This window comes from Ovis aries, chromosome 2 (assembly GCF_016772045.2).
Source record: "Ovis aries strain OAR_USU_Benz2616 breed Rambouillet chromosome 2, ARS-UI_Ramb_v3.0, whole genome shotgun sequence".
Lineage (NCBI taxonomy): Eukaryota > Metazoa > Chordata > Mammalia > Artiodactyla > Bovidae > Ovis > Ovis aries.
The window spans coordinates 21,396,896-21,412,534 of record NC_056055.1 but is presented as its reverse complement, the minus strand read 5'-3'; the positions used below and the strand labels follow the sequence as shown (position 1 = coordinate 21,412,534).

At 38.6% G+C, this 15,639-nt stretch overlaps 1 protein-coding gene across 2 annotated transcripts in view; it reads right to left on the bottom strand.

The window, feature by feature from the left end:
• GRIN3A (glutamate ionotropic receptor NMDA type subunit 3A) overlaps nt 1-15,639 on the bottom strand; it is a 202,607-nt gene that overhangs the window by 131,434 nt on the left and 55,534 nt on the right. For both annotated transcript variants that reach the window (XM_004004040.5, XM_060409005.1), the window contains one exon: nt 11,082-11,686. In XM_004004040.5, coding sequence (XP_004004089.2) covers nt 11,082-11,686 — 605 coding nt within the window. The remainder of the gene's footprint in view (nt 1-11,081; nt 11,687-15,639) is intronic.

Genomic DNA, 15,639 nt, shown 5'->3' with positions numbered 1-15,639 from the left:
GTGGCTCAGTGGTAAAGAATCTTTGATGAAGATTGGTAAAGAGTCTGATTCCTGATCTAGGCAGAGCCCACATGCCACAGAACAACTAAGCCCACGTGCCATAACAGTTGAGCATGTGCTCTAGAGCCCAGGAGCCACAACTACTGAGGTCGCACAGCAACGAAGACCCAGCACAGCCAAAAATGAATAAAGAAAGAGTTAATTTAAAAAATAGAAAAATTGTTGATGTAGGATAGAAGAGAGAGAATTCCTGGGACAGTTCCCTTGAGGGCCAAAAAAGATTGTGCTCTAAGGTGCAAGAGGGGGTGATGCTCTTTGCTGTGATAAGAAAGGAGTGTGGACATGGGAGAAGGCAGAGAAAATACAGAGCCCTGAGGCAAGTAGGTGGGTGGATGAGGAGAGTTTGTGGAAGTTCTCTCTTGATTGCTTTAACTCATTTAAAAAGTAAATTATAGAACTCATTATACTCTCCCCCTTACAATTCATTTGAGAGAAGTTTTATTGTATTACTTTCAAAATGAGACCAGAGGTACTCTTAAAAAATGCAGAAAGCAAATAACTTTCATAAGAAATGTATTCGATCAATTTCAAATAAAATGTTTAGTGTTTTGTTTTCCCACTTGAGTTTGCAAGAGTAAGTTGTGAAACTATCTGGACCTGGCACTTTCTAAAGAAACTGTAATTTTTCAATCATTTTTTCAATATCTTCTATTAAATATCTTCCATTTCTCTGGGTTCATTTTGGTAAATGATGTTTTCCTAGGAATTCGTTGCTACAGAACTACATAGAACGTCATTTATACTAACCTTAAGATTTTTCCTCAATTAGCTTGGGTTTTTGTTTTGTTAATTCCTTCTTTCTAAATCTCCTCCCACCTCTCTTTTTTTTAGTTTTTTGGATGAGGAAATATTTATGTTCATATATTCTTTAATAACAGAATATTAACTGCAATATTTATCAATTTATTGAATTAACTAAACATTCATGCATTATTTTTTACTTTTCAAAAACTTGGTCTAAAACTTACTAAAGATAAATAAAAATCTCTCACTACAAATAATGTTGCCATTATTGTTGTTCCTAAAGATTTTAGGACCTGTTGCCCCTGATTTTTCTTCTATCTTATTCAGCATATAAAGTTTCCTTGGCCACCTGATGTGCAGAACTGACTCATTTGAAAAGACCCTGATGCTGGGAAAGATTGAAGGCAGGAGGAGAAGGGGACGACAGAGGATGAGGTGGTTGGATGGCATCACCAACTCAATGGTCATGTGTTTGAGTAAACTCCGGGAGTGGTGATGGACAGGGAAGCCTCATGTGCTGCAGTCCATGGGGTCACAAAGATTTGGACATGACTGAGTGACTGAACGGAACTAAAAATTTCCTTAATCTTTTGTTTTTATATTCATTATAAATTTGTAACTTTTCTGTCTTGAACTAGTTCTATCAAATATCCTGCTGTCTCCAGCCTTCATTTTGAAGACGTACAAAAATATCTTCATGTTGCCTGAACGTATCATCATCCTTACATGTCTTCTTCCATGCCCAGTTGAATATAAGTCATATGTTTATTCCTACTTTGATCTTTTCTTCACACATCAGTTCGTCTCTTTGCATGTCTGTGTCTCATTTATTTTTCATTTCCTTTAAAATTGCCCTCTTATCTTTGTTTATCCCCCATTATAGTTGCCTTCCATTAATCATGTCTGTATTTAGGAATATCTGTTTTGCTCTGTAAAGACTTAAAAGGGAACTTTCTTTGTATCATTAAAATCTCTATATCCTCTTATTTTCTTATATCTTGAAAAATGAGCTAAATTTCCTTTCCCATGATCATCTCATCATGTTTAATATTTTCTCCCAGAGGAATGAGAGATTTGTTTGTCCTCCATAAAACGCTATCAAATTTTTTAGTCTGTAAGAACATAATTTTGATATTTTGCTTTGCCTGATTAGAAATGTTTGGCTATGTTATTGCTAGTGACATTCTCCCCAGCTCCCTTTGCATCAGTACCACCTAATTCTTATCAGGTTTACTCGCTCTTATGCATGAGTCTAAATATGTATTTCTTGATTATTTTAAATTTAGTTCCAGATCTATTGAGCACAGCAGAAAAACTCAATAAAGCTCTTTTAGAATGAGACAAAGGAATATTTTTAAAGTTTCCCTTTCTTCTTTTTCTGGAAGGAGTGGAGAAGAGTTGGGAAGAGATCCATTGATGTTCAGAAATCCCATCTTTTCTTTATGTTAGTCTTATCTACACTCATGCAATGAATCTTCCAATCAAAAAATCATCCTAAATTCCACAGTTTTGCACTTGTCACTGGTTCACAATTAATATAGTTTTCCCCCTGCTCTTTATCATTGAAGAACCCCTGAAGTATATGCTCTTTGGATAGTCTTATGTCTTTTAAAAAACTGATTTTTTTTTACAACCTCTGTAGACCTCATGTTGTATGAATTATCAGCTACACATAGTCTATTTGTACTTTAATCCACATGTGTAGTTTTTCTTAATTCTTGGACTTTTTCATAATGCCTTTTATTCCCTAAATTACTCTCATTGCGCCTCCCTTCTGCAGCTTCTGATTATTTCCCTTTCCCCCAGTATTCTTATAGTTTCCAGTATGTGGGTTTATGTATGGTTCTCTCCTTTTCCTTTAATGTTCATTCTCTGCTTTATTTTTCTGAACTTTGTCTTCCCCTCTCTTTATCTTCTTCACCTCTCTCTTCCTTTTGGTGGACTTTGTATGAAGGAAATATCAATATTCCATCCTGTTAGGAAACAGATCATGTCTTAAATCAGCTCTTGACAACCCCTAGTTAATTTAACTGTTTTTGTTGTTGTTGTTGCCATCTAGGCTCCCTCCCACCCCTGAAACCTATCTATTTACTTCCCTTTACTTTTCAACATCACTTTTACCATCTCTTCCTTATTTTTAATTGCTCTTGAGAATCTTTGTCACTGTGTATGGCCAGCTACTAAGTTCAGCTTGTACTGTGTGGCCTCTTTCACTGAATGAGACCCCTGTGCTATCTGTCTCTGCCTCTATGTTACAATAACATGAATTTACCGTCTTAGCCATGGAGCTTACCCTTGGTCCAATTCTGTCAGAGCATATCGCTTTGCTTTTATTCTCTATATGTGGGGCATTAAACAAATGTAGATGATTTTTTGAGCTACTTATAAAATGACTCCTTAACTGTCCCCTGAAATCCTCCTTAATATCCTAATGTATAAATATTTAGCAGCTGATTAACTGCATCTTTGAGGTTTTTGACTGTAAGATCCTTGAAGGCACGGATTTTGACATTCTCCACATTCTGAGAGCAGTCTCTTCCATACGGTTGCTGTGGGAAATGGACAAATCCTCCCTTTCCCACTGCTCTGCTTCATAACACTGCAGGCTGTCCAGCTGAAAGAGACTTCAGTGTTCATCTAACAGTCTGTCACACTGAGTCATCTTTGGATCTTGGCCACGACACATTGCCTGGCCAGAGTAAGTGTTCAGTGATGTTTGTGGGGCAAATGCAATTAAACACATGTCTTCTGCTCAGGTCAGACATGTGTCTCTTCAAGAGCACTTCTTCACTTTGCCAGAAGAATGGGGCTCAATCAGCCAGGAAGTATTTATATTTGTAGTGCATAGATTATTCAGAACATTGAAATTCCAATACATTTCCCCCTGAACAATGGAGAGTATCAAAAATAGAAATAAATTCTATGAGAAACCTCTCTGATAATAAGGAATTTAATAGGAATTGGAAATTACTAAATTTCAATATTTAAAGCAGAGGGCCCCACATACTATAATCATTGATTACATTCTTATTTAAAACAGCTTACAAAACTCATCTTTTAAAATAGATTTCCATCAGCTAATGAAAACAGCAATTTAATAACATACTAAATCTACATACACATAAGTACATACATAAACCACTGGGGTCTGGTTTTCCAACAAGCGAAACCTTAAAGGAGAAGTAGAGCCCTTGTCCTTCTTGACTTTTTTCCCAAGAGGAGAAAAACGCTAATCTACGTTTGAGTCATGTTTTAATATATCTCTTGGGCTATGTGTGTGTGATGTGATAGTATCACTATGTTAAAAAATTAAACACATAGACATAGTGCCTTGTTTTCCTGCTTTCATGTGGCACAACTGGCAAGCTGGTACTTTTTTTTTTTTTTTCTGTTTTTCTCCTACGCGGAAGTTAGATCTGTTCCATACTCTTAGGTTGTTTTCCTTTCCCTTCATTTTTGATATAAACCTTGACTCTTCTCCATAATTATGGCCTGTGTCCCACCCTTAGATCGCTCCTCGTTGCTTTGTGTAACATCCCATCTTAATTCCTTCCAGTGCTCTAGATCTGGCTCTGGCATTAGGCCATGTGCTGATATCCCTTCCCTTAGCATAGCCCTGGCAATGTGACACTACATAGTATTTATTGGTCGAGAATCCATCCAAAAGGTCACAGGGACTAGAGTTTGAAGTTGCCCTGGTAAAGATCTGGAATTCAGAGTACACCTGTAATGCGAGTGTGTTCAGTTGCTTTTGCGTCCAACTCTTTGTGACCCCATGGACTATATAGCCTGCCAGGCTACTCTGTCCATGGAATTTTCCAGGCAAGAATGCTGGAGTGGGTTACCATTTCCTATTCCAGAGGATCTTTCTGATCCAGGGATCGAACCTGTTTCTCCTGCATTTTCTGCAATGGCAGGCGGATTCTTTACCACTGAGACACCTGGGAAGCCCTGCAATACTGCTCTCTCTATTTTTTTTTTTTTTTGTGATATATTTCCAAATTTTATAGTAGATGCATACAAAGTAAAAATTCAACAAAGAATATGATCACAATTTCTACTCAGGCAAATAAAAGCTTGGAAGCTCGCCTAATTTGGGAAATTTCCAGTTTAAAACCTGTGGGAAGCTAGATTAAGCAATTTTAAGCTGCATTCTTCAAAACAGGGTCTTGAGGAAATACACATCTTTCACTGTACCTTATATTTGAGGCCCTCATGACTTAGAGAAAATTTTAGACTCAGCTCTTGCCATGACTTAAGTGACACAGAGGGAGGGGCAAATTCAATGGCTTTAGCCAAATTAGTTCAGTGACAGGAGTTCCTACTGGAAACATCTGGAAACACAGACCTTAACTGTTCGTCCTCAGGAGTCACCAAAGCACATGTTTTCTAGAAGTACTGACTCCCTGTTAGTCTTGCAGAGGCAGTCAACTTGGGAGTAACAGCTGGACATAGCAGGTTACCTCACAGCAATGGGTTCTCCTTGGGGACCCAAGGAACCAGTGTTAACATCATCCAGCCCCTGGCTTCCAGGTTCAATGCAACTGCATTTCTTTTGAGTACAAACACACAGGCTAACTAGTTTGAGTCTGTCGAGGTCCTCAGAACAGGAACATTTATACATGGGTAACCATACCTCCTGATTTATATAGCTTTTGTCTGAAAGAATATGAATTATAAGGTAATGGGATCACAATTAAGGAAAGTTAATATTAACTATGAAAAAGCCTGGAACTTAGATCTAGACAGTTTAAATCTTTCCCTATAAAGTACTAACTGAATGACCTTAGGCATACCACTTAACATTTCAATGTAGGAATTCCTTATAATTAAGGAAGTCAAAATTTCCAGAGATTAAATAGCTTTGCCAGGGTCATAATGCCAGTAAACTATTATAAAGGTGAATAGGAATACCCTAAATTAGAATTATATCATGCCACCTCCAGGTTTTCTAGAACCCTTCTAGTATCCAGTAATGAGATGGGGACCATCATCAATTTATACCTTGGGAATTTTGAATGGGTATTTTGTTTTAGTCTTCTTTTCTGAAGCTTCCTAGTGCCTTGTAATATCTAACACATAATACAATCTGATTAATACATGCAGAATCAATAAATAAATCAACATTTACAATTAGTGAAAGGCCAGTGAATCTTGGTATTGCTTGACCATATAAGAATAAAGATGAGCATAGCCTGGGAGGGGAAGGAGTCTCTTTAGCACACAGAACCATATTTCAGGGTCAACTGAGGAGGGCATAACAATGCCAGATAATATCAGAAGATAATCACTAGTAGAATGAGTGTGGTCTCAGTGGGGAGTGATAACTAAATAGCTGGCTTCCCTGGTGGCTCTGTGGTAAAGAATTATTCAGTAGTGAAGTCATGTCCAATTCTTTGCAACCACATAGACTGCAGCATGACCAGCCTTCCCTGTCCTTCACTGTCTCCTGGAGTTTGCTCAAACTCATATCCATTCAGTCAGTGATGCCAATCAGGAGATGTGGGTTCAATCCCTGGGTCAGAAAGATCCCCTGGAGAAGGAAATGGTAACCCACTCCAGTATTCTTGCCTGGGAAATCCCATGGATGGAGAAGCCTGGCAGGCTGTAGTCCACGGAGTTGCAAAAGAGTTGGACATGACTTAGTGACTAAACAACAATAACAACAACCAAACAGCTAGGTCAAAAAAAAAAAAAAAAAGGATAAAAAACATGGATAAGTGGAGGAGCATATTGTCTCTCGGCAAAAGAACAAAAGAAGGGGGTCATAAGCTTCCTGGAAGCAGGGCCCCTATTTTCTATTCTTTGTGTCTCCAGCATTAGCCAATGTCCTAGCCTAATATTAGCAAGCTTCAACATATGCTTGAGGATGAACAAATGAATTAATCACTTGATACAGAACTGAACTTCAGAAGCTATTCAAAGAAGAAAGATAAGATTCCACAGCCTGCTGAGAAGTTAGAATATCTATCAGGATGATTAATTAACTAAAGAGTCAGGGACGTCTTATGCCACGGGGAACAAGGTATCAATCCATGTCTAGGCTCTTGGAATTATTAAAGGAAGGCTAACTCCCTTTGACCAGGTTATGAGTGACTCAAGGGGTTCTTTCTCCAGGAAGATAGATTCATTACCACCCAGGGCCCTCAGATAAGCATGGGCAAATCCTAATTCTAGGAACAGCAGGCAAGTCCTTCAAGTCCTCTTCATTTTCATGAGACTGGTGTTTAGAATGAGATAAGGGAGTACATGTAGGCAAAGCTAAAACCAATTTTGAGAAATAAAAGCAATTTTTATATCTTTATGGTTTTTAAAAAATTACTTGTAAGGCTTTTATGCTATAATACTTTATTTGGTTAATTTGTTACAAGATAATGATTTTATAAATATGTCATGGCTAATGTTCTGGCTTTCAAGTGATATCCAGTATGCGTATAAAATGCAAACTCCTTAGCATAAAAGTCCTGTGTGGCATGCTATCAATTTAACAACTTTTCCAGAATCATGTCAGATTCTTTTCATAGGCAATGGATGTGCCAACTGTACTAAATTTCTTCAGATCCTGATGAATTTGCAATGCCATTTCCTGTGCCTGTGAGTCTGCTGCAAACCAGAATACTTCTATTCTTTTATCAAGATCCAATTCCAGTATTTCTTCCTCATCATCAACTCTTTGAGAAGAGTGTATTATTTCCTCCCTGAGTATCAGAATATGTTTCTATTTTTAAGAATCCCAGATCCCTTTGTTTTCTACATTTACTTACTTTACAACCTCATGCACTAGGCTGTACACTCCAAAATGGCAGGATGCAGCCCTTTATTTTGTCTGCCTCACCCTAGCTCAACAAATAATCACTGACTTCCCTGGTGGCTCAGACAGTAAAGCGTCTGCCTACAATGCAGGAGACCCGGGTTCAATTCCTGGGTCGGGAAGATCTCCTGGAGAAGGAAATGGCAACCCATTCCATTATTCTTGCCTGGATAATCCCATGGACAGACGAACCTGGTAGGCTACAGTCCATGGGGCCGCAAAGAGATGGACACGACTGAATGACCTCACTTTCACACATGTATTGCATATGTATTGATGAAGTTATTGCCAAACAATATATCAGATATCATTGCTTCAAAATGATTTACATTTAGTAAAAACAACTTGAAATAAATTGCTAAAGATCACAGTATGAACTTGGTCCCCAAGTGGTTTTTGTCTACATTTAGTGATGGTGGATGTTTGCTCTGGCATGTGGGGACCTGGGAAGGATCAAATCCCTTTCACCTGTAATTATGTCAATGTAGTCTGCCATGAGAAATGATTTTTTCCTAGTCTAAAGGCCTATGCTGAAAAAGTCATGTTTTTGGTGATTTCATTAGCATTTGAAAATGTTAACAATTCTGTCAGCCTAAACTGAAAATGACTGTGTGAGAAATGAAAGCTTGCATAACTCTGGCACTTGCTATTCATGGCTCATTATGCTCATGACTTTCATTATGCAGTGAGGAAGTAGGGTCAGCCTCACAAAATTTAGGAACAATTAAGAAAATTACTGTATGCAGATGTGACTTATGGACTGAGAATAACGAACTTTCTAAAAGACTATATTCAACAAAATAAATCAGGATGATGAAAAATCCACAGATATTTTATAGCTTAAGGCAGCTTTTCAGTTATTCATTATAAAGACTCCTTCCAGGGCTTTGCCCACTTCCCTTGACCCTTTCCTGAGCATTTTGAAACTTTTTCTTTGACTCTATTCCTCATGGAGTTTAAGACGTCCTAAGGATATTTCCTGAAGTTCTTTGAGTTCATTCTCAAGCACATCCATGGAGATGAAAATATTGTTGCTGACCCATGTGCACTGTGAATTGCTACCAGGCTCCCTAACCTCACAGTCTTCTTTTACAGTTTGCAAAGTCTGTGGAATAAACATGTGGAAATAGCCACAGGTCAGAGGGTATTCACTAACCTAACATTCTATTAAAAAAAAAAAAAAAGGAAAAGAAAAAACCCAGATGGTACCTAGGTAAGTTTAAAAACTCTTTTTAATTTAGACAAAATTTTATTTATCTATTAACCACTCATTATTCTTCTAGAGCAACAGATCATGGAGGGTGTAAATATAAAATCTCCATTTCTTCTTCTATGTTAGTTTCAGTAAATATCTATTAGGTAGCCTCTATACGCTAGGCATTAAACTAGATTGAATAATAGTGTCTCCATTTAATAGAATTTATATTTTAGTTCAGAAATCAGACACATAGACAAATAATGCTGATGGAATGGGCTAAGTACCATCACATAATTTCATGTACAAAGTGCCATTGGATAAACTAAAATTTGAGGAGCCAGAAAGATCAATTTTATCTTGATAAAATGAACCCCTGATATGCATACAACTGAAGTTAACAAATATTTCTCTCTGTAGCTTCTAAACGTTTTTAGGTTCCAAACAGAATTGTTTTTCTTGTGCTCTCCATTTTATATGAGACAGAAAGACATTAAATAACTTAATATAGTTTTCACAAGTGGATTTTCTGTCTACTGTTTAAGATTGTCCTTCCAAAATAATGACTATTTGAAATTATAGCTAAAGACTTTGCTTGTGTTTTTGTTATGAAGGAGGATGTTTCTTATCCAAGATAAAATCTTGAGTCTCAGTTACATGCTAGTTCCAAAACAGTAGATTAAATCTGGATAGTGGCCATAAAATAAAACACGCATAGACTTTAATCTTGAGGCAATTCAAATACATTATAGGAAAAGTGGAAAGTTCAGATGATGATAGAACATTTAGTTTATCATTAATAGATTCCTAATAAGTGAATTTTAAATTATTTTATTTTCTTAACAACCTTCTTTAGGGTGAAAGTGTTAGTCACTCAGTCGTGTCTGACTCTTTGTGACCCCATGGACTGTAGCCCACCAGGCTCCTCTGTCCATGGGATTCTCCAGGCCAGAATGCTGGATTGGGTTGCTAATTCCTTCTCCAGGGGATCTTCTCAACCCAGGGATTGAACCCAAGTCTTCCACATTGCAGGCAGACTCTTTGCTGACTGAGCCACCAGGGAAGCTAGGCTGTGCTTAAACTATGCCACATATATGAGAGACATTTAGTATGTTGCTTTGCACATAGTAGATGCCTAATGTGAAATGAAATGTAAAATAATTGGGACCTTCTGACCTTTCCTCAAATGTTCCTGTCTTTTAAAAGGCAAGACTGAGATTGCCTTGTACTCTTCAACACAGTCAGTTGATCCTATTCCAAGACTTCCTGAAAATAGGATCAGACTATAGCTAAGCCTTCACCTCTGGAACAGCAATAATTCTCTGATGTGACCTCTCTGACCATAGGTGGTCTTTTTCTGAAAAAATTCTAGGCCCTTGCAAAATATCCTTTAAGGACTTCTTTTTCTGGGGATCATGAAAACCATGTTTATAGGGTGGATTATTTTTTAACTTAAACAGGCTTTTTCATTCCAGCTTCTGAACCAGACTGAGGAACTGGAAAGAAAGGTGGCTAATTTTAAAAAGTGTGTATATATATACACACACATATATAACATATATACACATATATATATAACATAAAATTATATATGCACAGACTTTACTCTTATAGAACTTAGTTCTGTCTATCTATCTTTTTACTTATTATCAACTATCTATCCACCACAACTCCTCCGTGGCTAGTAGGATCTATTATTATATCCTTTTTACATCAGTGGGTATAGGACATAGAAAACTAAGGCTCAGAGAAGTTAAACCACTTGACCGAGTCATGCAAATAGTAGGTCACAGAGCTAAAATTCAAGCTCAGAGAGTCTGGCTCCAGGGTCTTTGTCTTTAACCACTTCTCTATCCTCTCTAATGCATCATAACCTGGGAGTAGAGAGAAAAATCTATCTCCTCCTTGACTAAATTTTTTTTTCTCTGAAAAGATTTAGATTTTTCCAAGTCTGTTGGTACAGGAAAGAGTGGGCAGGGAGGCAAATATTTGTTGTGCGTTTACTATGAGCTGAGCGCAATGTTAGGAATTTCTTGTATATAATTTTGTGGTCTCTTTATCATATTAAGCTACATTCAATATTATCTTAGTTTACTAATTAGAAAACAGAGACTCAGAGTTTTTTTTAAAAAAGCCTTGCCAAGAACACACAGCTAGTATGGGACTAAGCCACGGATTTAAAAACAGGATTGAGTGTTCCCCACTACAGGAATATTTTACTTCCTATCACAGTCCTATGAATGGGGATATAACCCAGGCCTTGCATCCTACCTTGATAAATATTGTCCTGACGTGAGATTTGCAGTTTCCACATCCATGCAGTTCATTGTGCTGGGAATGAGAGCAAGTTCTGGCTGGATCATGGTGGCTGTGGCTACAGCTCTCGCAACCAGTTCCATGGCATCTTGTACATAGTACTCAAAGACAGACTGTGTTGTTTTTCCATGAGCAATCAGCCCTAAGGGCAGACCTTCTGTCCTCAGTTTCTCAACATTCTGGGAATCCCCCAGTACCCAACGAAGTTCAGGGAGCATTACCCCAAACTGGGTGGTAATTTCGAAAATCCGCCGGATACTTTCCATGTCGCAGCCAAACATCACCATTGTGGGTGTACTGTTCTTAATGCTCTCCAGCTGGACCTGCAGGAAGCTCAAGAGGTCCTCAGTGGAGGAGAGGTTGATGGTGATATTGATGATAGAGCCCAGGTGGAACTTGGAATTATTCTGGGTAAGGAGGAGGAAGTCGGTGATGTTCCAGTCTTCCTGGCACAGCAACAAGCTAAAATTGTACCAGTTGTTCATGGTCAGGATTGAGACAGTGACATCAGCATCAGAACTTAATGAATTTTCTAAACTCAGTTGGAGGTGAAGGGGATTCTGTATTTAAAGATATGAAAAAGAAGAATTAGAACGTATTGGCCAAAGATTATAACATAGGGTACTTTTACTTTCTTGTGAGGCTTAATCTTTTATTTTTCCCTGTGATATTCAAGTGCCTCTGGGATAAAATTCACATAATTTGGAAAGCTGTGTTTCCTGTCTAATGGAATTGATTTCTTGCAACTGATTTCCTTATAATTTACGCTTAAAGTACTAGAGGCCGATGGTTCTTGGTGTAAATGTCAGGGGTAACACGACTATACTTTTAGTCTTAAATTTTTATCAGGCTTGCCTGCTTCCTTACAGACAGTTCCCTTTAGGCACCCCATTTCTAACTATCCCTGTTCGCAATTCATTCATTTGTTAAATTTTCCTGTCAGGTGAAATAATTGAAAGAAATTACTTTTGCTTTCCTTTAAAACTACTAGCAGAAAAATCTTAAAACAGTGCAGATACTTGTATAAGGATGGTGTGGGAAAAGGATGCGCTAGGAGATAAACCCTGGGATTTATTTGGAAGGAATGATGCTAAAGCTGAAACTCCAGTACTTTGGCCACCTCATGCGAAGAGTTGACTCATTGGAAAAGACTGATGCTGGGAGGGATTGGGGGCAGGAGGAGAAGGGGACAACAGAGGATGAGATGGCTGGATGGCATCATTGACTCGATGGACGTGAATCTGATTAAAATCCGGGAGTTGGTGATGGACAGGGAGGCCTGGCGTGCTGCGATTCATGGGGTCGCAAAGAGTTGGACACGACTGAGCTACTGAACTGAACTGAACTGAAAGTTTCCCAAACTTTTAGCTGCTGAGGAAGGCAATTGTTCTAATATATGTGGTACCATGGCCTGAATGTTTATGTTTCCCTCCAATATTTATGTTGACATCCTAATCCCTGATGTGATGGTATTAGGTGGTGGGACCTTTGGGATGCAATGAGTGCAGAACCCCTCACAAATGCGATTATGAGATTCATGCCCAAGAGGTTCAAGAGAATTCCCTTACTCCTTCCGTCACGTGAAAACAGTGAGAAGCTGGCAGCCTGCAACCTGGAAGAGGATCCCAACAATGCTGGGACCCTGGTCTTGAACTTCCCCCCTGCAGGACTGAGAAATAAAATTCTATTGTTTACAAGCTACCCAGTCTGTGGTATAGCGGTCTAAACACACTAATGTGTGTGTGCTTAGTTGCTCAGCCATATCTGACTCTTTGTAACCCCAGTGACTGCAGCCTGCCAGGCTCCTCCATCCATGGGATTCTCCAGGCAAGAATACTGGAGTGGGTTGTCATTTCCTCCTCCAGGGGATCTTCCTGACCCAGGGATCAAACCTACATCTCCTGTGTCTTCTGCATTGCAGGCAGATTCTTTACCACTAAGCCACTGGGGAAGCACCCCAAATACACTAAGACATATGGAATAATTAACAATATACTCAATCAAAATTAAATACATAGTCTAACATTGAAGATTAGATTGCATTTCTATATCTAATGAGACTGGATTCTTGCTGTGAAAGGTGGAATGTGTGCCATTTAAACACACGTATATAACTTTCATCACAATTTCATCTACTTATAGAACTCACCAACTCAGTGAAAGGAGAGAATCTTATTTGAAAAATCACAAATTACTAATCATAGAGGTGAAGTGGAAATAGTCCTCTAATGAGTAAATCTGCTCTCAACAGCAGGCATTTGACATATTTATCTAACATTGACATCCTTAGAATGGTTAACATAATCCTTTATACAAGGTAGGTGTACAATAGATATGGGTCAAATTGAACTAAATACATTCACATTTTCGAGTTATCAGACTGTTGAACTATTTTTGAGAGCTTGCCAAACATTCAGGTTAATAATATACGTAGAAAAATGAGGACTTTCATAGTGAAGTTTCATATACTGGAACAAAACTAAAGTGTAGCTTTTCCTTACCCACCAAAAAGAGTGTAAAAAAAATGTTTGAGCTGAACTTTGAATAATTTGAAGGGTTAAAAGGATTCTGATAAGTGTAGAGGAAGGAGTGAGGATTCCAAAGGAATTTATGGGAGAAAAACTATGACCAAAGGCAGGAAATGAGAGTAACCATATGGTAAGTAGGCACTGCAGGCAGACGCTTTAATCTCTGAGCCACCAGGGAAGCCCTAAGTAGGAGGGAGTCTTAAAATTTATTTTGAGAATTTGACTTTCGTCCTTCCAAATTAAGCTGTGAGCAGGACTTGTAATGATAAAAGCAGAGCTTTTGGAGGATTGTCTATGGGCTGCATTCGAAAAGGAGAGGGAAAATAAGACTTGCAGGATTTCATTTAGGTGCTAATGGTTTTAACTGGAAACCAGTGTTGGTAATGATAGCTGCCACTGCTACTGCTAAGTCACTTCAGTCGTGTCCGACTCTGTGCGATCCCATAGATGGCAGCCCACCAGGCTCCCCCGTCCCTGGGATTCTCCAGGCAAGAACACTGGAGTGGGTTGCCATTTCCTTCTCCAATGCATGAAAGTGAAAAGTGAAAGTGAATTTGCTCAGTTGTGTTCAACCCTCAGCGACCCCATGGACTGCAGCCCACCAGGCTCCTCCGTCCATGGGATTTTCCAGGCAAGAATACTGGAATGATAGCTAGAATGATAAAAAACGTTTCTTTTCAAATTAAAATTTAGGGACTTCCCTGGTGATGCAGTGGCTAAGACTCCCACTTCCAATGCAGGCGGGCCAGGTTCAATCCCTGGTTAAGGAACCAGATCCCACATGCTGCATCTAAGAATTTTTGCATGCTGTGACTAAAGAGACTACATGCCGAAACTAAGACCCAGCACAGCCAAGTAAATAGAAAAAAAAAAAAAAAAAGTTAAAATTTATCGACAAGATCAGATATAAGAGACAGATAAAGAAAGGTGTCAGAAAACCAGGAGACATTATCCAGTAGGTAGTTCCTGTTTCCCGGCTTGGGATGCCCTAGAGCATATAAGATAAAGGAATAGAAGCTTCATTTCCTCACTCCTACTATTGATGAATATAAACTGCTCCAGAGAGTTCTCTCTGTCCTCCCTTTTTAACTTTTTTATTTTCCTTCTTTCTTCTTACTTCCTCTTCTGCCTTAACCTTATTCCAGAATCAATGAACAATGGAAGGCAAGTTTAACATTTAGCTGGCAGGAACAAATTATGCCCCACTGTTTTCTTGGCCTTAGTCCCTATTCTGTTGCCAGTTTTCATTCTAAAACATAAATATGACCATACCATTCTTCTGCACCTCTGAATCACCCATAAGACAAATATTAAAATCAACAGTATGGCTTAGGAGGCCATTCTTAGTCTTTAACTTCACCTCCAACACTCCAAGCCTGCACCCCAAGATAAGTCATAGTGGTAAATTTATTTTTCTTGGATCAGAGTGAGCATTTTCACATATAAACAAATTTGAAATGCTGAATTCTCCACTTGGGAATGTATTTGCCTGTATTCCTATTCATTTTTCAGAACTCAGCTCTTCCATCCGATTTCCAGAAACTAGTTTATGTTCCATTTACTACTGTTTCTGCTGCTGATCTTTTTTTTTTTTTTTTTTTCCTCACAATATTTTTGCCCTTTTATTTCCTGCAATGGTGAACTGGAGTTTTGTTTATTTGATTGCTCCTCTGACTGCTGCCCAAGCAGAATTAATCATCTCATGTGTGTGTCAGGTTGGCATTTTGTTCATTTCTCTATTACAGTTCTCTTCACACGTACGTTAGTTATTTGGTTAAGTGTGAGACCCCCAGGTTCAATTCCTGGGTCAGGAAGATCCGCTGGAGAAGGGATAGGCTACCCACTCTAGTATTATTGGGCTTCCATTGTGGCTCAGCTGGTAAAGAATCTGCCTGCAATGCGGGAGACCTGGGTTCGATCCCTGGGTTGGGAAGATCTCCTGGAGAAGGGAAAGGCTACCCACTCCAGTATTCTGGCCTGGAGAA